Here is a 26,135-nt window from a genome sequence, read left to right on the forward strand (position 1 = left end):
GAAATAATGGGTGAATGGGGATTCAACAAAGCAGAAAGGTATTTTTCATGTTGTCACTGGAAATGCTTAAACAATAGGTGAATCTACAGTTTTTAATACAATACCTGACATAACATTCAAGTGTGTTTAAATGGAATAATGGAATAGGCAGTAGTGTACCTCTATGGTATTTTTGCCTTCTTATGGTACCAAGTTTGCAGTGTTATTTGTTGCTCATTCCTCCTCTATATGAGAAGAGCGACCCCTACAATGAGATAATAAAAAGGCTGATTATGATAGTTTTAGCAAGTTCGTAAAACTTTTACGTAAGGGATTGATGACTGATTGTACACTTGAGCCGGGTCAGTTCTTGTGTTGGGGTAGTAGAAACAAATTGGGCATGTTTTCAATTCGTCTTAAGCATGTGTTCAAAAATGTTGACCCTTACCGGATATGTAAAAAAAGCCATAAAAATAATGGTTAAAAAGATGGAATGGTCAGGAAAGAAGCTATTTAAAAAAAAAAAACCAGATAAAGAAGAAGAAGAACAGAAAAACACTGTACTGACCTCCAATTCGCCTACTGCCCTTAGTATCTTTGGACTGTTTCCTCAATTATTCCCATCTAGTGATGCTATAAATGCGTAGAGACATTGAAAAAATCGACAAAATAAAGATGTAAATGAAACCTATTGTTCTTAATACTACATTACATTACAAACGAAGTGACTAATCGCAAGTAATAATGTAACCACGGCCAGTCATTAGTCATGGTTCCAAGTGTTAGTGACTAGGGTCTATTACTCTTTGGTTTCTCAGCCTCATTTCAAACGGTCCCTTGAGACCCTAATAAATGGAGCCAAATATGTTCTATGTATTACAATGTCTAGGTTTTTGAATGTTTTGAAGTTATAGGCTGGTTTTTGGAGTCAATAAATCGAATGTGTCTTAAGTACTTAGTTTTTTTTTTTTTGTAAAAATAAGGTCGATACGGCTAGAAAGAGTTACTTGTGTGATGACGGCAGATAGAAGAGCATGGAAGGAAAAAACACGCTGTGCCAACCTCAAACTAAATTGAGATACAAGCAGAAGGATGATGATGAGGATTTTGGTAAAATAAGTTTCAAAATAAAATATTTTGAACATAGAAAAGTAGATTGCCACATTGAAGGAACATCAAAGCATACTTCGTCCAACCCTGTCGTCATTCTTAAACGCTATAAGTACTCAAAACATCGTTTTATCCTTAAAGCATCTTTTAAAAATAAACAAACTCTAATCCCTACTTCATTAGATATGCGCAGCCACGCAAATGCGATGTACAGTCAATCCCTCAAATTTGAGATTACTCATCATATTCTGAGCACGAACATCGAAGTACAGTCGAGTACACTGATATTAAAAACATTCATCTCCCGAGTCTTTTCCCAACTATGTTCGGGTCGGCTTCCAGTCTAACCGAATGCAGTTGAGTATCAGTGTTTTACAAGGAGCGACTGCCCATCTGGCCTCCTCAACCCAGTTACCCAGGCTACCCAATACCTCTTGGGTTAGACTTTCTGGCTTCTGACTGCCCGTAACGACTGCCAAGGATATTCAATGACAGCCGGGACCTACAATTTAACGTGCCATCCGAAACACAGTCATTGGTGTCCAAGATATACTTAGAAAGTACATACAAACTTAGAAGAGTTACATTGGTACTTGCCTAACGTGGAATCGAACCCACGCACTTGAGAGGTTGGTTCTTACCTATTAAACCACAACGACTTCGTACAGTCGAGTACAGTGATATTAAAAACATTATTAAATGTAATCTCGTGTTCTCGCGCCCGTGCTCTATTTATTGTTGGTACAGTCGCGCGGTAAAGTGTTTTGTGGTCAATGAGATTAAAATGTAGTGAGAATTTTGTTTTGTTTTGCTTTTGCGAGAAAATAGACGAAGTTTACTGTGTGTATATTTTATTATTTTACTGAGAAACTCTTGAAGTTTGAATTGTTTTAATTAGAGGGTGTTAGTTTAATGTGTGACTGAATATTATTTTCTGTTTTTATTTACACAATATGAGGATACTATCAAATTACTAATAGGTACTCGAGAATCTTATACGTTAACTGTTTTATTGGTTTCTTAGATTATACCTAAGACTGGAGTAGTATTTTAAAAAATAAATAAAAGTACGAAAAATGAAATCCTCAGATAAAATCTACAGAACTACGCTCATGTCTAGAATAGAATTCAGTTTGATTGTATAAAATAAAATAAAAAACTCAACCCGCAGCAAATTCTTAGGTTGATTCCAAATTTTATCACACCTCTAAACACGTGCTTTTGACTGTACCGCCATTTTTTCAGCGAAACTGAACACAGGCGTAACCCCTGTGTATGCAAACGACTAGGATTTATATAAGGGAGCCCTCCATGGAGAACAAAATGACTGGCAGAGGTCCCATAACGAAAAATCTCTTAAGAAAGAAGCGCGCCAAAATGCGAGTGTGCAGGGGACGACTAACGTTACTGTTTCCGCCCTCTTTGGACCCGACCATTCTTTATAATATCTACCATAAATCGTTGACATATAACCCAAAAAACCCGAACGCCTTGTTAATTCACTCGTAGCTGCTCATTTTGGTCATGCCCGCCGAACGAATTTGACCGACAAGAAGGCGTTTGACCTACCAGCATTAAGGCATCTCTGCTCACCTTTCCTTACTCCGTGGATCCCTCTATATGGAGCCAGTGCCCTCCTAGGGAGGTCGGAGGGCTCAGACTGTATTACACAAGGATTAGTCCGTTATTACCTCCACAAAATATTAAATGTACATTTTTTTTAACACATTTGTGGCTTGTCTGCTCCAAGACTTTATTTATTAAAAGCGAGAAAATATGTACGGTAATGTGTTGATGTATCTTGTAGATACGTACGTAATGCTGTGAGAATGTGCGTATTGCGAGTAGGGGATTTATTTTATTCATGGTAAGGAAATAAGCTCTCGGTTGTAACCGAAATGTTGATTTGTGTGAGTGTGCTGGAGATACTTGTATACTTATGTTTCTTTGAATGTAGGTAAGGAAATTTCTTCTCAAGTAGAAAAAAATAAGGTGAATCAATCATAGAGAGATCAATCCTAATTATATTATATAGTTAGATGTTTGTTTCTCTTCCACGCAAAACCTACTGGATGGATTTTGATGAAGTAATAAAGATTTATATCAGAATAACATATAACCGCCTTATAATCATGTTTAGTCATTGCGAAGCTCAAAATACGATTGAACAGAACTTCGTAATACATGTAATTTGCGAACAGGTGTTCATAATAGCGTATATCCAAATATGGGCCATAAAATGTAATTAAAATCGACCATTGGTAATGTAATTACTTACGTGTGTTAGGGTGAATTACCTGTGGAATGGATGTTTAGAAATGTTGTGTTTTCTTTTGTAGTCAGACTACAGTTTATGTTTTATTGATACCTTTTATGTGTTGCCTTTTAAAGTGGACCTTATGCTTGACTAGCGCTAAATGGGCGAGTTACTTAAGCCATTCCTTAGTTTTGAATTTCTTTGACAATCCGTCATTAAGGAGTGACTTTAGTAATCATTAAATGCCTCTGAGTACGGGCGTTAGACACTACTGGGCCAAACCCAATTAGATAGCCCATTTATCGAGTAGGCTAAACGTTACTTTTTATTCGTTTTCGCGTAGAATTTCCCACGTTTCGCGGGTGATATAATAATTTGAAACTATGTTTTTTTATAAGTACTTACTTTTAAATACGCAACGGCAACAATCACACATCACCTTCACACGGAAGTGTCAGTACATCAGTCGTCAATAACAGGATCAGTATCGATCATACATAACAAGGTTTGCTTCATTAAGCCTGTCGCCTCATTGCAGTCGCTGACATCCCGGGGGAATAGGATTAGATTCCCCAGTAATAAGCAAAGCAAACGGAACTAGTGAGCAGCTGATGAAGTATCTTCGCTGTGCGAATTGTCCTGATTTTCCTGTTGTACTTAGTTATTTTCGTCCTTTTGCGAAGCTTAGACACGAGTTTCTAAACCGTTTCGTTAAAAAGTAATACTTCTGCCAGTATTTACACACGTCCTAAGAGAACTTCTTTCTAAACATGGACATAAAGTAGATTATAATTCGCGAACTTCTTATAGTCCAATGTCTATTGAATCTATCTAAAATTACCTGTATCTTGAAGTTCAATGTATAGATAAATTATTCATTGAGTGCTATGGAAACTTTTTGTTAATATCTGTTGTGGTGGTACTATGTGCTGTGGTGATACAATATTGGACCTTATTGTGAAAAGTTTAACGGTCTACTTGAAGGTTATAGCAGAATTGCCCTGTAGCACTATTCATGATTATAATTTCATAATTAGATGTAGGTACTTTGCTTATAACTGAGTACCTACAAACTTAAAATACATTGCGAAAAAATAAAGGTAAAAAACTAGTGGGTAGTCAATGAACTCGAATAATAAAATTGTATGTTTTTCAATCAATACAATACATTTTTCTTTTAAAGTTATACTCATTGTCAAGATATCAATCAGGATAAGTAAACGAGTAAGTACCAAAGTTCAAACAAGAAAAAATATTCTACAGAAAATTACATCGTCATCATCAATTTACTTCCTAAACGTTTTTCCAAACCTATTTCATTTATAAATTGCAATATCATAATCTGAAAGAATATTAATAAAGTTCGTTTTCTTTGGAGCAGACAGATTTATTATTTTTAACTCCGCGTAGGTATCAGACTAGAGATTAGAAATTAATCATTCGGGAAATTTCGCGTAATTGAAACCGAATAAGGGAATGGAAGGGATTAAAAGTGGATTTAAAGGGCTCGTTGGGATTTTCGAGTTATTTTTGTATTCCGATTTTGGAACTTATGTATACCTGTCTGATTGTGTTTGTCTGTTTCAACCACAGATTTGGGGTCTGAGGTCCGCATATGAACCCACAGACTGCAGACAAAACAGTCGGCCGACTATCGAGCCGTTGGTAGCAAAAACTTTTAGAACCTCGTGAATGAAGTCAAAGTTTTTAGTCGGTATTGTACTGGCCAAATACCTCATCATCATCCTCCGAGCCCTTTTTCCCAACTATGTTGGGGTTGGCTTCCAGTCTAACCTAGCTGTGTACCAGTGCTTTACAAGGAGCCCAAACTGGCCAAATATAAATGTATGATCTTTGTAACGTGCGTACTACCATTCATCTTCATACTGATTTATGAGCCCAAACAAACTGTCGGCCGACAAAAAGTTTGCCGTGTGCTCTCCAAAAGTGGATTTAAAAGGTTCGCAGGGATTTTCGAGTTATTTTTGTATTCCAATTTTGGAACACTAAGTACATATGTAAACCTGTATTGTATTTGCTTATTTCAGCCACAATTTCGAGGTCTGTGGTCCGAATTAAGTACAGTTTGCATTATGAAAATGGGTTCGTTACTGTTTTGTTTATTTATTTATTTATTTGATTTCAGTGGCCGCGGTCCTATTCGAGGTTGGGACCGCACCTTTTTTGTTTTGAATTGTTTTAACCCTTCTCTCGTTTGAATCAATAGGATTATGGTGGTAAATGTTTAGATTACCTATATTGTTTTGAAAAAACAATGTAACTACATACTTCCAATACAATAATTCTGTATTGGAAATAATACCTATGGCCCTATGGCTTATTAACTAACAGCCGTTCAAAATATTCTATCTATCCGTGGAGATGCTTTCTAGAGATAGGAATTTGACATTGTTTTTATGGGGCTAACGTAAATATTAAATCACTATTAACCAAATCAACACGTATCCGACAATGACTTTGCCATACCCGCTCATAAAAATGAAACCCGCTTTCCGTTGTCACGACATAACATGAAAACGGCTAGACCGATTAGGCTGAAAATTAGAGCGGAGGTAACTTAGACCCGGGAGAAGGTTTTAGGATAGTTTTTGTCACCATCCGGCTACGGGACGCGGGTGAAACAGGCGAAAGCTAGTATTTAATAAAACAAAAAACTTACCTCCACAAGTCTCTCTAAAATCCGGACAGCAGTCTCCCAACTTCAAGCAAGCATGGTCACAGTAGCACGGCTTGTCCGTCAAGTCTTCAATAATCGCGTTCTGATGCGCCTTCTGTATGACACAGGAACTATCCCGCCCTGGACAGCAGAGATTGGCGTCCCTACAGTAATTGGCGCCACAGTGACCCGCTAGACACACTGCACTCGCGAAACACAACCAATAACGAAGCATTTTGGCAAAAAATACTACTTTTAATTGAAATAATCAGCTCAAAATTAATAAAAGAACTTTTTTCTGACTTATAGATGTCACTGTCAAACTGCGCGCGCGTATCTATTTTCAAATTGAGCGTTCTATGTCATTCCGTATTTGAATTCCAGCCAGTTCTGTAACAAAAAAAAAGTATGTTAGGGTTGCGTTCATAGAGGACAAAATTACTTGCGGGGGTGCCATAACGCAAAATCGCCTAAGAAAGTAGCGCCAGTAGCGCGCCATAATCCATAATGCGAGCGGGGAACAAGGTACATTTACATTATTCGCCCTTATACTCTTTTGGACCCGAATATTTTTTGTAATACCAAAAATCATTTGAGAGACGTCTTAAAGAACCTAAACGCTTCGTTATTTCACTCGTAACTGATCGTTTTGGTTATGCCCACCGTGCCTTTTTGACCTAGAACAAGGCGTCTAACCTACGTGCCCTATGGTATCTCCGCTCATCTTTTCTTATTTCTTGGTTGCGTTCAGGCGTAACTTCCTCTACCTTCTTTCTAAACTTTTTCCTTTTGTTCAACTTTCAACGCCAGCGTATTTTTTATTTCTTTGTTTGTTGTTTATTAGTTGTTATTTATTCAAGTGATTCTATTACGTTACAAGGAAACCCTTGTAAAGTATTAAACTTTTTGTTGGCAAAGAATTCTTTTATTTTTGGAAATATTAAGTTTTTAACAACAATGCTTTGATAAGTCGATTGGAACTCCTATCATGTTTGAAAACTTTTTAAGTTCCGAATTTAGTACTTTTACTTGATTGACTGGAATAAAAAGTGGTAATAAAATTAATAAAGTTTGTAAAATTAATATCTAAAACATTGAAATAATGATTCAAAAATACTACTTTGACTTGTGCCTCCTGTGAGGTTTGAACTCACGACCCCTGGTTTACGAGACCAGTGCTCTACCACTGAGCTAAAGAGGCTTGCGATGGAGCGACGAAATAGCCGTTAAGTATCCACGAGCGCGTGAATCAGCGATAAGGGACCATGTATGTAAGTAGGCAGCTGATTAAATACTAGATAATATGAAAAACTAAAATAATTATGTCTGTGTAAACAGTAATATTATTATTGGTTATTTATCTTATTATAAGAAATTCATACAACCAGAACAAAAAAGGTTAAAAGGCTATGCATACGATTAATTGTAGCTTATATGATATCCTGCTATATTATTGCAAAGTTTCATCAAAATCTATGCAGCCTACATACATACAATTTTTATATAACATTCTTAACTTCCAAAAAACAGGTATTCCATCTTTCTTCCTACAAAATAATCCTTAAGATGACAAATAAATAAGCAAAGCTACTGAGAATCGGGGTGGTTGACCCGAGTGAACTTAACCGACCAGTTCAAGTTAACTGATAACTCTTCAAGGGGATGCGGTTAACTATTAACTTAGTTTTTATAAACAACTAGCTTCCACCCGCGGTTTCACCCGCGTCCCGTAAAAACTTCTTCCCGTAGCTGGATGACAAAAACTATCTCCCGGGTCTAAGCTACCTCTCCTCTGATTTACAGCTTAATCGGTTCAGCTGTTTACGCGTGATGGAGTGACCAAGGGATATAAGGATTAATTTTATATATTTACTTATCTGCGTGTAAGAAACAGACCAACATACATCCTTGATGATGATGTCCTCCTAGCCGATTATCGGCTACGGCGGCTGTTCTCATGTAAGGAGATTAGCCAACTACGCAGGACATATTATAGTGCACGAGCATTTGCGCAGACACAGGTGCACTCACTATTCCTTCACTCTCATAACCCGATGGGACGGCAATTCGACACGACCGGAGAGAGATCAGGCGCAGGACCGACATTTACGTGCTCTCCGATGCACGGGTGTATCAATCACCAGCTTCCAGGCTCCGGGCTGCTTTGTGAAAGTCTTCTAAAACCCACAAAGCGATTTCGGCCCGACTCGGGAATCGAACCCGAGACCTCGCGCTCAGCAGCCGCACTTGCGACAGCTAGACCAACGAGGCAGTTAAAACATACATCCTTACTATGTATACGTGACATTCTTATAAACAATAAACAGGCAGAAATAAACAGGATTTTTAATCCTTCTTCCTATAAAATAATCCTTAAGATGACAAATAAATAACCAAAGCTACTCAGAAGCCGGGTGGTTGACCCGAGTGAACTTAACCGACCAGTTCAAGTTAACTGATAACTCTACAAGGGGATGCGGTTAACTATTAACTTAGTTTTTATAAACAACTACTGTTTGTTAGCACGCTCGTAGTTCGGTTTTGTGTTGGATTATTTATGTATGTAAATATGTGTGTAAGTTAGGAGTTTGGCTGTAACTTTGTTTCGCTGGTTACTAAAAGCAAGTGAATTTTTAAGTATTTTATTTTGTACAAGTTTTCAGAATCTGATTTATGTGATCAAAAGACAGCTAGATAAATCGGGATTAAAAAAAAGATAGACAAGAATAATTGATAGACGAAGACTTAAGTTTGATGTTAGTTTTGTGCGTGCTAACTTTATAATATGTTTTAAAATTATACCGACCTGCCTTATCTTATACAGTAGTTTATTGTTACTAATTTAGGTTCATGTGCTTATAAAATTTAATATTTTTAATAGCAAAACCAAGGTAATACCTACTAATGATTCAGAAAAAACTGTTTATTACTGAAATAGTAGTTCACGCATATACCTACGAGCGAAAACGTTGAATTTCCAAATCCATCTTGACCTGACCTGCAAAGTTCTATTCATATCTCTCTATAGGATATATACCACAGCCATTGAGCCGATACTCGTTATAGCTAATGGTTTAATAGCCGAGACGGTTAGCTAACACCTGAGAACTCTTCAATCAGTAAGGGGGTACTTCAATAGAAGCTTGGTTTTCTTAGCTGTTCCTTTCTTTGCAATTTTATTGGTCTTTAGGAAGGCGATTCTTTGCAATTATTCCTCGTTTAAGAAGCCTTATGGATAATTAAGAATATAGGTAACAACCTATTAAAAAAACTACTTCAAGTACTGACAAATACTACGCTGAAAATTGCGTCAGAATCCATTCAACCAAATCTGAGAAACGAACTGAGAATCTCCTTTTTTTAAGTTGGTTGGTTAAGAGTTAAAGCGACATTTGTCCCATTGGTTTGCTTATGGTTCGCTTGCAATTAAAATAAACAAATAATTAGCTTTTTATAACCCTAACTTAGTCAAACAAACCATCGAGCATCATACCAAAACAAAAGACCAAAAAGGTCACAACACTAACTTAATTTTAGGCGCACATAAAAACTTTTTAGAAACAAAAAAAAAAGATGGCTACCAGGCTACGGCATTCCGTTAACGAGTGGGGCAAACAATTGATGCGAGGCAAACAATGAGAGAATTTGTTAGTCAAATAGGCAACGATCCTATCGAGGTCCAGACGAAAATAGTTCAAATATTGTGCAGTGCGTGGCACTTTTTGGCGGGAATTTGACGTTTTTTACCCGACTGCCAAAGAAGGAGGGTAATGTTTTTCGAGTGTATGTAAGTATGTATGTATGTCTGTTCCTTTGTGACCTCCTGTAGCCTAAACGGCTTGATGGATTTTGATGTATGAGGTATCGTTAGATTTGTCTTGATTACGGGAGTGTCATAGGATACATTTTATCCTAAAAGTCCCACGGGATATTTTTTCTAAATTTCCCTTTAAAAAAATATGTATGCGGTATCATTAGATTCATTTCAATCACGGGAGTAATTAATATAGGATACGTTTTTTCTCAAAATTCCCACGGGAACATGTTAATTCTGCGTCAACGCAAAGCAACTCATGCGTTAGCAAGCAAAAAGATAGGGCGTGGCCTGGCATGCGGCGCGCGGCGCGGTGCGGAGGGGGATATGCTCGAGTATACAGCCCGAATGCGGGCACACGCATAAGGGCACACGTCGTTGACGGTCGTCTCTAAATAGCGATTTTTTCGATACTTCGTCGTCTGAGGCGAAACTTATAAAGTATAAATAACAACTAAAAACAGCTAAAAAGTTATAAATAAAAGAATTATTATTAAAAAAACAAAATACCCGACTGCACACTAAAAAAAGAGTAAAACAAGCCCCACAATAATATTGATCAATCAAATGCTAAAAACTAATTATGTAATACCGTTTAAACAATACCTATATTAAAATACACTACAATATGTGTTCGTAATCGATAGTTAAATAAACAGAAACTTATTTTGAATACAAATTTACTGAATATAATTTATAAATATTGATGGAAAGCATCGCAGGCGGGGACCACCTTGACCGCCACCAACGAAAATTCTGCTAAATGGTGCACAACCGAAATGACTATAAATAAGCCTCTGTTGGTCCCCGCCTGCGATGCTTTCCATCAATATTTATAAATTATATTCAGTAAATTTGTATTCAAAATAAGTTTCTGTTTATTTAACTATCGATTACGAACACATATTGTAGTGTATTTTAATATAGGTATTGTTTAAACGGTATTACATAATTAGTTTTTAGCATTTGATTGATCAATATTATTGTGGGGCTTGTTTTACTCTTTTTTTAGTGTGCAGTCGGGTATTTTGTTTTTTTAATAATAATTCTTTTTTGTAGCCATATTGAGCTTTTGTAAAGTTGGCATCACTGTTGTTCTGTTAAAGCTAGCTTGCAAATTGGGGGGAAATGTTAGATTGTTATGATTCCAGCATTTTTCAAAATACTGTGCAGTGCGTGGCACTTTTTGGTGGATTTTTTTATTTTTTTTTATTGCTGAATTCGGTTTTTGTAAAGGCAGTATCGTTTTTGTTGTGCAAGTGCTTGCAAATTGGGGGGAATAATAGATATTGTAACGATGGGAGCATATTTTTTTCTAGGTGGAATTTTACTAACTTTCCTAAAATTCGTCAGTTGTTTTGCTCGTAGGAAAAGTGTTAAAGATAGAAGTGACCATAATTTTAATCTTCTTTTAACTACTTATGTACCGATCTTGGCAGGTGACTCAAAAGATTCTTCCATGCTACATCTCTCTTGATGTATGTACCTATGTAGGTATGTGTATGTACCTGCTCATGCCTTTTAATTTTCTTCCTAAATATATAAAACCCACGGAAACCCCGCTACTCAAAAAAGAAACAACGAAAAATGTTTAATTAAATACCTAACAAAAGTTCAAGTTGAACGCACAAGTTAATAATGAAAATACTTAGTGAAACCGCTAAGTTAGAACTTAACATGTTATGCTGCGATAACAAATAACTTTAAGCACAAGTTTATTTCGTTATGTGAGATTAAGATAGGTATGGTCCCGTCCCTTCTGAATTATTAATCATAACAACCAAGTTTCCTGTGGTTTGGAGTCTAATGTGAGAAACAAGAGGATTCTGTGCGGATTTTTATGAATTTTATATAATTTGCACGAAGCTACCTCTGATTCCCCTAAAGGATTTAACAACGGTTTACTGTATTTTGCTCACTTTATGCCAGTTTTAATTAAGCCACTTAAATAATTAGGTAAACCACATAAGTTGCGTTTTGAATGCTCACTGCCGACCGCACTTACAGCGACTGTAGGAACTCGGTCGCTATCTGAGAGCGACTGCACATGCTGCTGCGACGGTTAATATAGTCGCGGCACGTGCTGTCGGCAGTTGCAGTCAGCAGCTAGATTTCAAAACGTAACTTAAGGAGGCGAATTAGGTAATCTACATATTTCTACCATCACTGAATTATTTGTCATTATCTGTCTTAGTTTTGAGTATTAACAATATTAGACATACTTAGTTACAGTTTACGTTTTGTATGATATTTGTATGGTAGTTATCGGCACGGATATTGAGCTCTCGGCGGAAGAGCGGGGATCGCTTTGCGCACGGTACACTTAAGGCAATAAATCACTTCTGCGCAGGTGAAGGTCATGGCTCAATATCCTTGCCGATGATTATAACATTGGAAGCAGAACAGAAACAGAAGCCAGTAAAGTTATGATTAATTTTGACAATATCGCTAATCGCTCACAACTTGGACCCAGTTCACCGACGCATGCTTAAATCTCGGCGTTAAGTTGAGTAACTTTCAAGTTAAGACACAGGCACAACTTGATATGATAACTCATTACACTTCATTAAGCAATAATAAACTTATAAGCATGTTACCGACTTGTTACTTGGTTTTAACTTAGCACGCGCCATTTGTTCTAAAATTACTTATTTCGAAGTTTAAATGTGTGTACCTGATTCTGACGATTTGTGAAGTTGGTATGAATTTGGAGTAAATTAATTAGGAGGAAATGTTACTTTGACTTTCAAAATTGTGTTTTACGTTGGTGTGGACTTGTGAAAACAGGTAGGTACTTTCGATAAGTAGATATGTATTAACTTTACTTAAAGTTCATCGCTTTTAAAGTAGCTATGTTGCTTTGTAAGTTTTAAATCTCAAATGCTCAATTATGACTTACTGAATAACGCCTGTTTTGGAATGCATAGATTGGACAAAAAAGTGTTATATACTCTGAAGTATGTATTTCGGATTTAATAAATTACTGCATGTAGCAGCCAAACATTGAACCAAAGAACCGCAGAAATAACTCTACAACCAGCGGCTTTCATTAGTGACATCTACATTTATACCTAGTCCCCTTAATTGCCGTTCCCGCGAGAACTCAATACAGGTAAATTAACAAAACGCCAGCAATCTATTTCCTTCCGAAGTTCTCGAACACGAATTTCAATGCAGCAATATGAATCGTTTCAATCGAATAGTCTGACTAGATTAATTTAATCGACAACTATTTGAGTTAAACTAGTCTATCCGACTTATTTAGGTGACAGCTACGAATGGCGGGAATTCGATGCTCATTTGACAACGTCAAAATTGGTATTTGAAATTAGAACACCATCATCTGTCTAGCCTTTTACGAAATGTGTTGGCGTTGGCTTCTAGTCTAACCAGATGCAGATGAGTATCAGTGTTTTACAACAAGCGACTGCCTATCTGACCTCCTCAACCCAGTTATCCGGGCAACCCAATACCCCTTGATAAAACTGGTAGTCAAACTTACAGGCCTCTGACTACCCGTACGTAACCACTGCTAAAGATATTCAGATGTTGAGAACTTCTATTTAAAAGTTGACAGGGACGTAACCTAGCCGAAATACGTAATAAAATTACTAGCAAATAAGAAAGTTACATAAAATCAAACTAAAATACCATATTTATGTTTAATATCACGTACAATATTATCGTGTAACCTATATCCAGCGGCTAGCATAAATAGCAGGTCCCCATCCTCCCATATGTTACGAAGATTGTGTTTCTAGCCTGACCGCAAATCTCGGGGGTGGATGCTATAAGCGCATCGTACGTGTAGGTGTTCTGCTATGTAATATTAATAAATTGCTGGACTTAATAAGTAAGGATTACGTGGTAAAGAGTGGAACTTAAATGCTTTTTAAATCTCTCTTATTTCAGCTTTTTCGAAAATGTAAACAGAATTATCAACTTATTCACATTTTATTTTATAGGTTTAAGTGCACTTTTTAACCGACTTTCCAAAAAGAAGACTCTTAATTCGTAGGAATCTTTTATAAAAACAAGAAGTCACGCCATCTCCTATAAGCATTGACTCCATAAAATACATACATAAAAAAGTCTACCAAAATAATAAATAAATCCCGCTTTATAAATAAAGCAAAACATAAACCTACCTCAACCAAAAGCTAGACAAGAAAATTAAAAGCAGCCACCCAAACTAATTCACGTGGGTTAGAAGGGACGTTCCATTTCACTACTCTCGAGTGTCCTACAAACCACCCACTCAGGTCTAACAAATTAATACTCCCAAACTCCTAAAAGCGAAGTACAATTCATTAATTATAACTTTTAAAAGTAATTACAGAGTATGTGCATACGATTTGTATGTAAATCGTCTCGTCCAAGGTGCTTCACAAAGGGTTGTGAAGTTTAAATAAAGTTATTTATGAATTTGTATTGCGTATTCTGTTTTGACAGGATGGTGCGTAGAACGGAATTAGTGTAGTAGGTAGTTATCGCGTTTGAGGGTTAAGAGTCATCGTCCTCTTGCCCTTATCCCAATTTTTTTAGAGTCTGCGCACTATATAATTGTTGGGAAATAATAAGTATGATGGCTATATTAATTTATTATTTAAAAACCTTTACTATATTCGGAGATATAAAAGCGAAATGATAATTTATAACATCTTCCATCTGTAAAGAGACTGCATTAAATATAGCTTTACTTCACCAAAAGAAATTATGTCAAAATAAAATGAAAGAAAGTCAGAACATAATAATTAAATATTTCCATTTTTAACTCGTTCCGGTTACTCCATTTAGTTGTTAACGTAACTGAATATTTTAAGAGGTTGCTACGGAAAGCATTTCACAATATTTTACTGAACAGCAAAATAAATAACGTGGCAGGTGAAACAAGGTAAAATATTAAAAATATTTTATCTAAAAGCTACCCCGTGTACTTGCTAGAGAATTTTATAAATTGTATTTTACTTTAAAACCCCGTTTTCTGTGTACTTCGTATAAAATTCCTGTGTGAAGCTTCACTTAAATTACAAAATTGATCTACTTTGTTATTTTCAGTACTGTCTATAAAACCTAATATAACCCACTTTACTTTATAATAAAAGCCTGTCTTTCTATGTATCCTGTGCTTATGCGAAATAATGTGTTACACTCAAAAACCACATAAATGATCGGTTTTTAATTATATATGTGTTATCATTTTTTTATTAGAAATTAAAACCAAAAACGACAGAGATAGGCGCGAACAAATATAAAAATGCAAACATCCCAATTGACAACCCCCTCCTTTTTTTAAGTCGTTTAAAAATTTCCTTTAGCCATAAACCGAATAAGTACTTACCTACTTATGATTCTATTAACATTTTTCCTCAAGTAAAACATACGTAACCAACAATCCTTTTTAATTACGCACACTAACGTAATGTAGGAACTGGATAGCCTGGCTATAAAACAGGATCCTTTAAGCCAATGGCTCATAAAGGTGTCGCCATTAACTGAGCTCAGAGGACCCGCTAATGGAGACCAGCCTTTAAAACGAGCGACGAGAAATGGCGGCTCTCGACTTGACTTTGAACTTAGACGGTAAAATGTAGCTTGGATTTTTGACTGTAGTTTTAATGTATGTGAAGCTAATTGGGTGTTGGGAACACTATAGCATATACACAAATGGACAACAATGAATGGATTGTGTGAAAGTCGATATGATTAGAAATACCTAATGTGATTTGTGAGATGACGGCAGATAGAGTATGGAAGGAGAAAACATGCTGCGAGGACACCAAAATAAAATTGTGACAAGGGATGATGATAGACAAGTACTTAGACAGCATTTCTTATAGAATAGGCAAGCTAGGTTTTTGGCTACGGTACAGAAATAAAAACAGTCAATATAAAGATACTAAGTTAAAAACCTCGGTATGAATATTCAACCACACAACTCGTATTAATATACTTAATAGCACAGATTAATGAGCTATGCAATAATATTTCCAATAAAACGCACTGGACAGTAACTATAAAAATATATACTTATTCCGTGTTATGAACCGTACAATTGGAATGCCAAATAAATATGCAGTTACCATGTTTTTCCTGTCAGTAATGTCGATACGATGTTTTAAATATCACAACTGTACTTTTTTAATTGAATTTTCAACGTTGATAGCATGTTTTGTTACGGCCAAGTGTAAATGAAATTCTTTATCGAGGAGTAAGTTATTTTAATACAACACAATTTACAGGGAAGCTTGCATATCGGGTTTATTTTGGTTAAATCGACGAATAATTGTCAGCTTTTTTAATGTAGGCAATTTTTATTCGCATCGAGGTAGCAAAACCTTTTTTGTATTCTTTCTTACATACAAGACAAATTAGTTTTAGTCGACCGATAGACTTATCGGGCTTATAAATTAGTATGCAAGTGCGCAAATTACAACGTCGGTCAGTCGGCATAAATTGAACAAAAAACTTTCATAAATTCAAGATTTTCTTTAAAACAAAAACAAATTGCTAACCGTCTCGGGTCAATTATTGGGCCGATTGTTCAGTCTAAAGGGTACTCTTACCTAATCGCAAGAATAGGTACCTATAGTCAGCGCCATATACATATTCTCAACTTTAACATTACAAGTAAATCAAGCTATCTTCCTTTTAAATATAGCTACTCGATCAAAAGGCCGCTATTCCTGTGCGCGTACTATAAATGTCAAGATACGAGTATCAGTGTCAGAGGTTGAACGTTGACACTCAATCTGACACGTTCTATTGTTTTTATTATTATTGGTACTTGGATGTAGTTTGATGAACTGTGACCTCGATGGTACTTAGTTACATTAGGGTTTAGAGTGACCATGGTCTTATTCGCGAACATTGTTTTTTTTATGGAAATCATTATCTATGAACTGACTGTCAATGTACCTAAACAGCTTATATTCAGCAGCTCAAAAGCTGAGAATAAAATTGTATGATCTTTTTAAACATTTCCTGTATCATCAAGGTATCTTTTAGACTAGTCACAAATAATGGTGAGATATATCTAAACTTACAGATCAATTGAGCGTAATTATAACTGATCATAAAACTATATGCCTATCTTCGAGCCTTTAGCAACAAGGAAGAAAAATAAATGCTGAGTCACAAATTATTCACAATATGTATAAACAGCGACAGATTTGTCACACGTCTTCCGATATGCAAGTTTGTCTTGTTCTAGGAAAACTTGATAGGCTTAAATGGAGGCGTACCTTGAATCATTTTATCATTGAATTGTATAAAAAAGCGTCATTCAGCGTTTCTTCGACCAACAATACAAAGAAAGAAAGAAAATGATGACGAATGGGAAAAACACAGCAATAGAATCGAATCGAAAATACTGCTCATAACTCAAACGAGTAACAATGAAAATGTTGCCTAAATTATTCACGAAATATCGGCAAAACGACACTTAAACCAACGATAATTCCGATATATCGATACTGTATTCGATTATCGAGATTACACATCAAATATTCGATTGAATCGCATAACTGGTGCAAATGCTGCAATATGGCTTTTGGATTCAATGAATGGATGTTTTGTTATGATGACATTTCAAACAGGCGTAATTTTCAGCTTTTGTTAGCGGGTTATTTATTTGGGAGTGCTGCCATTAATAATATATGGAGTCAAACGTATGTTGTAGTAAATTTATCTATTTTCATCAGTGATTTAAAAGATTGCCATTAAATTACACGTACTTTAGCAAATTAAACATTTTTTTACTCTCTTTCCTAGTGCAATGGTAGTCCGACATGCTTAAAAAAGTACCTAAGTACTAAAATAGGCATGTACAAGTTTATATAAAAATCTACATCAACGTACCTTTCCGTAAAACCTTTTTTATTTCTCCCCCTAAAAAACTTATCATAACCTATTGACACAAATAAAACCCCCGTAACTACAAAAAAGTAGAAGCCGAACTTTTTTCTTTTACGAATTTTATTTTCGTATGAATGGTGGTCCGCCTACATATTTTCTTAATCCGAGCACAAATACAGCTGTGGACCTCATTTAAGAAGCTTAAGTATAAGTGTATATGTATATATATATATACCAAAGTTTATGTATAGAAGAAGCGGTCAACCTTACATTGAATGGGTTGCGTATTTTTATCACGTAACGGGGTTTTTCTTAAGAAGTTTTCCTATGTGTAGTTAAATATACCTCTAGGTACGCCATTGAGGGTCAAAGGCTCGTAACTTACATGGTTTAAGTAAGGTGTGTGTCTCTTTAAAGTAATAGGCACTCTCTTAAATTATTGCTATCGTTCTATATCTCTAGGGTAATGCATCAAGTGGTCGATTCCGAGCCATATCTTCTAGTTTGTAGCCAGTTTAAATTCTTCTAGATTTAGAAAATAGAGAGTGCAACGGTGCGGTGTCGTCGCCAACTTTAGTAAGTATCCTTTTAGATATATGTGTATCTAGTAGTACAGTATAAAGTACTGAAGCTTTTAACCCTTGAAATAAACAACCATGTTCAAGATTTGATTTAAAGAAAATTATTCACCTACGAATCTTCCTTCTAAAAAGGCTGGAGAGGAAGTAGAGAACTTGCTACCATACTAACCAGACAACAAAAAATATTCTTTTCCTATTTATCACGTGAACTAATTTTAATAAAGCTTAATCAGTACTTTACCGGATATTCGGGATATTCTGTACTACGTCCTATGCAGGTAAACCCACAGAAAACAGCTTGTTATAACGTAACTTGTGATTTAGTAGGGGCAAGCGAGCCCTCGTAAAGTTCTCAGATTTATAGCCGGATTCCAACCTGCAGGTATGATAAGGAGATTTTAACTCAAGGGTTAAAACCCAATCCTCTATCAAAATGTATTAAAATAGGTTTTGGTTTTTGAAAATTTCTTAGGATTTTTAAAAAGAAAACAATAACAAACTTCACCACAAAACGGTCTACTCAAAAACAAAGTAACAAAAAGCAGTAATCATTATAAACCCCGGAACACATCACCAATACCATAAAGGGTCCCCACTCGACGCTCAAAGGGTTAAGAAAAAACCCGTCAATAAGCACAGTTAGCGTAATTGCTTCACCGCACCTGCATACTGCAAACTTTTAGTCGGCCGATAGTTTGTTTGGGCTCATAAATCAGTTTGGAAATGAATGATAGTACACACATTACAAAGATCAGGTATTTAGCCGGTAAAACAAGGACTGAAAACCTTAATTGGAATCAATATTTCTTTATAATATAATATCGGGACATCATTACACACGCGGTAAGTAAGTTCTATGGTTCTATGGTAAGTTATTAATTAATACACAACATAACACAAGTATGGGTGCTAACACAACTGATAAACCATATAGGTACATGCATATACATATTATATCACCCAGACCATTATGCCACAAGCATGCTCATCGCACAAATAATAATTATGTCGACCGGGAATCGATCCCAGGAACTCATAGTGAACATTGCACCATGGAGGACGTCAAAAAACTTTGGTCCCCATCTCGTCAACTGTCGGCCGACTGTTTAGTTAGCAGTCTGCAGGTACTCTTAACGTAATTGCTTTAGTTTTCGTCAAACCGTGTGCTCTCAGCTTTATACAAGTATTTATTTATTGGGGAACATAACGGGCCTGCTTATGTGTTGGCAATTATTTTCATTAAGTCGTTATTAAGTGTGTACTTTGGTGTATTTTTGGATGATGAAATATAATATGAATTGGGCTTTGGTTGAGAGGTGTCAATGTTCTCGTATTTTTTTTATTTCGCGGAAGTTATACCAGTTAGGTACATCAAGACTTACGTTTTAATGAAACGATCAAAAAGTTGGACGTTGCTGTAAATAAGAACGCCCAGGATTCTGAAAGCCTTGTGATTCAAAATGTATGACCTACTTTCTCTATCATATTTTTTTCAGATCGAACTGAGGATAAACCCAGCTATCTTACGATATTAAAAATATTAAACTACCATAAAGGAGCAACGTGGTAACTGGTAATATATTCGGTAATCTGCAAAATCTGTTCCTATTTCAAAAGTTACAGCATAAGTTGCATCGATAGCAAAGACACACACACATACAGTGAAAAATACCAAATAAAACCTTTTTTGTATGGTACATAAAAAACGGGCAAACCCAGTGAACAGAATATAAACTCAATTACAATCCTCATCAGTGATGTTTAGGCACGTGAAAAAGTAACGAAGCAATTTTGTCGTTCAAATATTTTGCAAGCGAGTTCTTTAGCTACACTGCACGCCAAAATAAATGACGCACAACGTAAAACGTACATATTGAAACGATGTTGGTATAAAATGTTTATTTCCGCGAATATTTTTGGAAATGAAATACAATATTTATCAATGGAAACGGTTTATTTTTGAGCTTTGGAAGGATTAATTTCTGATTTTTAACGTTTTGTTTGGTTTAAAATAGAGTATAAAATTAATCTAGTGTACTCAGATATTGAATCAAAAATATATCGCAAAAAAACTGGGTAGTAAAAGCTACCAAGAAATAGCTAAAAAATATATACGACAAATAAGGGTATTGACACCAAAACGCTCCATATATCACAGTAACAAGCCCATTCAACTATCAGGCAACAAACTGTCGCAACACAGTTGCCTCACTTCAATCAAGGCCTATCGAGTCACCCTTGCCCTCAGATAGACAACCCACTTTATTTCACGAACATTTATCTATTAATACTGGGTCATTTTTCTTGGTTTCAAGTGTAATGAACTCTTGATTAGTAATAATTAATTTTTGGTCGGACTATTTAGATCAGTGGTTCTTAACCTTTTTGACATGAGGGACCACTTTGACTAAAGAAGCCTTGCCGGGGACCACCTCATCGATTTACCTAAATTAGTACTCATTTCTTTATTAAATCTGAATTTTTGGGTCAGTTCTACTCAAAGCTAAACGCATGTTGGCAGTTGTGTGGGTGATCAAAGGTAAATAAAAAAAAACTTGCCTATGTAGTTTCCAAATGCGCGAGCGAAGCGAGCGCGAAATTGTTATCGGACTTAAAACAAAAATTACGTAAAATTTAGCCCAAACGTACTTAATGTTTTGTTTGTTGACAAATGCAAAAATAAGGGCCATAATATAGTTTCTGAATACGCGAGAGAAGCGAGCGCGAAATTTTATCGGACTTAAACCGAATATTACGTAAAATTTAGCCCAAATGTACTTAACTTTTTGTTTGTTGACAAATGCCAAAATAAGGCCATACAGTTTCTGAATACGCGAGCGAAGCGAGCGCGAAATTTTAATTATTTTTTAAGACTCAAAACCAAAATTACGTAAAATGTAGCCCAAACATACATTTTCATGAATGGTCCATGTGAAAACCCCCTCGCAATTATAAGTCGATAAAAATTAAGTTAGATAACGTATAGCAACGTCACGAAGCTAAGCTTCGCGGACCACTTGGAATGCCTCCAGGGACCACCAGTGGTCCGCGGACCACCGGTTAAGAACCACTGATTTAGATAGTTAATTTGATGTGGTGGTATTGGTTAGGTTGGTATTATGTTTAATTAGTTGTAGATTGAATTTAGAATTAGGTAGGGAACTACTATTGTATATGGATGAAATTCATTTTTTTTTCTTAGCCTTTATTGTCCCACTGCTGTGCAAAGGCCTCCCCATCTCGTCTCCACACCTCTCGATCCTTTGAGTGATTTATTGATTCTATTAAGAAATTGAATTAAAATTTGCATAATATTTATATAGGATCGCATCTACTACGTAGAATTATTAGTCAATTTAAGTAAGTGTCTAAAGTACTGCTACTCAGCTACATCCTGTTAGGCTGGAAGCCGCCCCAAAGTATTTGGAAAAAGGCTCGGCAGATGTTGTGATGATGATGTAAGATTGCCTAAATATTGTAACAAATATTACCACATATTCAAAAATACTCAAAAAAAATACAATTTTCACGCAAAAATGATCTAAAAAAAACATCCGATAAGCGAGTGCTTATTCAACTAAATGTATTCTACGAAGAGAACCATATTTGACACGAGGAGAATTTAAATACATATTATTCTTCATAAATATTCTGTTGTAGATCGGCGAATATTTTTTCTACGCCCCACTACCTATTTAAAAGAGTAAAGAGCTCAGTGATTCAAACTAACCCATTTTCTAAGAAAAATTACACTCTTTGCAATAAAAAAGACATAGTACACACTGCAAACTTTTAGTCGGCCGATAGAGTGTTTGGGCTCATAAATCAGTATGAAAATGAATAGGTAGTGCGCACATTTACAAAGATCAAGTATTTACCCGATATCAGACCAACTGAAAACTTTGATTAGGATTCATGATTTTTTTTTAATTGCCTCCCATAGGGTCAATTGTCGGCCGACTGTTTCATCTTCAGTGTGGTTACTCTTAGCCTGGGTTACCCGAAAAATATAAATGTGTCTATTTACCATTTCCACCGTTCAAATAGACTAAATAACATTTATTTAAATTGAAATTAGGTTTTAATGAAACCTATTTTTTGTGGGAATAGAAGTCTATTCAATTTTATTTCCCTTTGAAGGTGAACGTTTCGTTTTAGTTAAATGTAAAAGATAAAAGAGTATTTACTGACTACTATTTAATAATTGATCACAATTTCTTCCACTAAGGTATTTATTTCAAGAAGAAATGGAGTTACAAATTATTTTGCTAGTTTGAAATAGACGCTAGGTAGCTAACTGGGTTGAGGAGGTCAGATAGGCAGTCGCTTCTTGTAAAGCACTGGTACTCAGCTGCATCCGGTTAGACTGGAAGCCGACCCCAACATAGTTGGGAAAAGGCTCGGAGGATGAAGATGATGATGAAATAGACGCTAGCTTCCGCCAGCGGTTTGACCCATGTGAATTACTTCTCACACCCTGATAAAAGAGTGAGCCAGTAGAATACACCCCTCGATAAATGGACCATCTAAACCACTGAAAGATTTTACGAAAAGATCCTGTTTTTCAATTAAACAAAATAAACGAACCTTTCAGTTTTATAATTTTAGTACTTTTAGACTTGACGCTATTTTAGTCCATACCATACACTATCAGTTTATTTTGTTTTCATTCAATATCTTTCAAAAAAAATATTTTTATTTCCTTAGTAGTTCCTCATTAAGTCATTTAAAAAGTAATTTATATGCTGATGCTCATCATCACTTTTTGGAGGTCAAATTTACAAAAGACATCCCCGTAAACGCCTTCACCATTTCCTATGTAATTTTGCTGGGAAGAAGCTATGATAAAACAAACTCCCCAGCATATTTACTCTTAATTATCACCCAACTAATTCTGAACCTACCTCTTACCAACTAACTTGAAATTTACATAATCTAAGTCTACCTTCATTAGTAATCTTGTTCCATCTAAACTAAGTTAAGCCTAATCTACAGCTTCTCATGTTAAGCCTTAATAACTTGAAACAGGTCCTAGCTGAAGAGTTACCACGTTCAGCTTACCATCATAATACTAACTATGTAATTTACTTAAACTTAACTGATGATATTACGGGAGAAATTTAATTTTCACCGTAATAATTCTTGAAGTAAAATGGAAATTTCATTATTTAGGTACAACAACGCTTTTGTAGCAAGGGTTAAAAATTACAACTAAAAATATTTAAGTCTATATTCAGCATATATGATATGCAATGTAGGTATATTGTGAACTTTTATGAAAGCACTTCGTTAAGAAAAGTCGCAACTGAAAAAGCGTACAAAAAGTTTTGATTTCAATAACGCAAAATATTTTGTCATTTACTTTAAAAATGTTGACGAAAACCACTACGTTAAAAAAAAAACAATAAAAATTAAAAACAAACTATTATTACCTACACTAAAGAAATAAACACAATAAAGGTAAACATTTATTACACTAATTTCAAACTCAAAAAAAACACTCAAACCAAAATAAAAAAAACCAGCCAGCACTTGACGCAACTATCGAGTAACAATAAAAAAAACAAACCTAATCCAACGAGGAATGACAAACAAAACCAATACTCAGTAACAATACCCACTAATTTAAGCCAACAAAAACTTTGGTAACCAAACAATTATTTAGAAAGGCGACAACGGCTACAATTGAGAATGAAAACTGTCTAGTCACGGCTAAAGAAAGGGCGTATCTACAGAACATAGAAAGGGCTGTAAAAACCCTACGTTGACACCTTTTGTCTGGTCGCTTGTCTATTGTTCTGGTACTGGCCGTATTGTGCTTGCGTTTTAGAAAAATGAACCTCCTTGTTGTTTTGAATTTGGAATTAGAATTGGAATTGTCAATGAGGAACGTTAAAACTTTTTTTTTTGGGAAATACTTGACCACAGATCGATCTAACATTTCTGTAGGTTTCCCAACTATGTTAGAGTCGTCTTCCAGACTAACCAGATGCAGCTGAGTACCAGTGTTTTACAAGGAATGACTGCCTATCTGATCTCCTCAACCCAGTTAACCAGGCAACCCAATACCCTTGGTTAGACTGGTGTCAAACTTACAGGCTTCTCACTACCCGTAACTACTGCCAAGGATGGTAAATGGCATACGAGTAATGGCAGCTAGACCATTTCTAACTATATAACTTATACAAAACCATCATGAAAATGTAATTCAATAATTTAACCACGAGCCAAAATCGAAATATGTATTGTGTAACCAAATCAACTGAGCGAACCATTGTAACAAAACTGAATTTAATTTAACAATAGAACTTCCTAAATTTTGAACCAATTTGTAACGACAAAGAAAGGGCTCCCTAATTGAAAACATTTACCAAATATATTGTTTTACGAGGTAGGGGATTACAATTTAAAGAATCAATTATGGAACTGAGTAAGAACAATTGAACGCTTTAAGCATTGGAACCTATTGAATTTCAGGTTGGATCGAACAGTCATTTATATTGGGGAACATTTTTTTTTTTTTTTTATTAGCCTGTGCTGTCCCACTGCTGGGCAAAGGCCTCCCCCAAAGCCTTCCACTTTTCTTTATCCCTCGCTGCTTGAGGCCAGTCCGAGAGGAAGCTGTCCAAATCTTCCCTCCAGCGTTTCCTTGGTCTCCCTCTCGGTCGCCTTCCATCCTCCGGGATCCACTTTGTGGTTATATTGGCCCACTTGTCCGGGTGCATTCGACAGATGTGACCCGCCCAATCCCACTTCAACTTCGCAGACTTATTGCCCACATCGAGTATGCCCGTCTTGGACCGGATAATGGTGTTTCGTATCCGGTCGCTTAGCCGTATGTTGAGCAGGCTACGCTCCATGCTTCTTTGGCATACTTTTAGCCTGGACTTCTGAGATTCGGTCAAAGACCAAGTCTGAGCGCCGTAGGTTAGGATGGGCAGAATACACATGTCGACTAGTTTTCGCTTCAGCGATAAAGGGAGCTCACCCTTCATAAGCGACTTCATGGACCAGTAGCTCTTCCAGGCGTTTTCGATCCGTCGGTCGATTTCCTTGTCTTGCCTGTTTTCGAAGGACACTAACTGGCCCAAGTAGATGTATTCGTCGACATGTTGTATCTCTTGCCCATCTACCTCGACCCTACGTTTCGCGCTATTAGTCATTACTTTAGTCTTTGACCGGTTCATCACAAGCCCGACTTTGAGGCTGGCGGAGCTCAGCTCTTGGAGCATCTGTTGCAGCTGTTCTGCCGACGGTGCGAATAGGACAATATCATCTGCGAAGCGAAGGTTAGTGAGTATTTTACTGCCGACTCGGATACCCTGCGATATCCAGGGGTCGGCCAGTTCCTTAAAAACCTCTTCGAGTGTGCTGGTAAAAAGTTTTGGTGAGAGCGGATCACCCTGCTTGACTCCTTTATGTATCTGAAATTTGGTGCCTGATGTGTCTAATTTTATGTTGGCGGTGCTTTTGTTGAACATAGCGGGTTTTATTTGTGGTTTATTTTTCGAATTTTGTTCACAACATTTTATTTTGGGCCACGAGCAGTGGTATGAGGCAGAATATAGATTCTCATTGCTTGGTCACGTTCATCAACTGCCTAGCCTTTCCTAAAATATGTTGGTTATTCCAGTCTAATTGCAGATCAGTACCTAAAAGTCCTTTACATGTAGCCAATGCCTATCTGATCTCTTCCACCCAGTTACCTGAGCCACCCGAGATAAGACTGGTTGTCAATTTTACTGACTTCTGATTGCTTGATCGCACTGTAAGTTAACTAATACTTATTTCGTTATCGTTAAAAAAGCTCAACTTTAAAGTTTTGTTAACTTGAAAAGAAACAAGAATTATATTTTTGTT

General features: G+C 36.1%; 1 protein-coding gene and 1 non-coding gene across 2 annotated transcripts in view; both read right to left on the minus strand.

Moving 5' to 3' along the window:
• Positions 1–26,135, minus strand: part of Vex (vexed) — a 58,191-nt gene that overhangs the window by 29,653 nt on the left and 2,403 nt on the right. Inside the window, exon 2 of the mRNA XM_064040674.1 lies at positions 6,027–6,413. Coding sequence (XP_063896744.1) covers positions 6,027–6,258 — 232 coding nt within the window. The 5' untranslated portion in view covers positions 6,259–6,413. The remainder of the gene's footprint in view (positions 1–6,026; positions 6,414–26,135) is intronic.
• Positions 7,153–7,224, minus strand: Trnat-cgu (transfer RNA threonine (anticodon CGU)). Its single transcript has one exon. It is a non-coding gene; the product is annotated as a tRNA-Thr (tRNA).

Source organism: Helicoverpa armigera, chromosome 22, assembly GCF_030705265.1.
Source record: "Helicoverpa armigera isolate CAAS_96S chromosome 22, ASM3070526v1, whole genome shotgun sequence".
NCBI lineage: Eukaryota > Metazoa > Arthropoda > Insecta > Lepidoptera > Noctuidae > Helicoverpa > Helicoverpa armigera.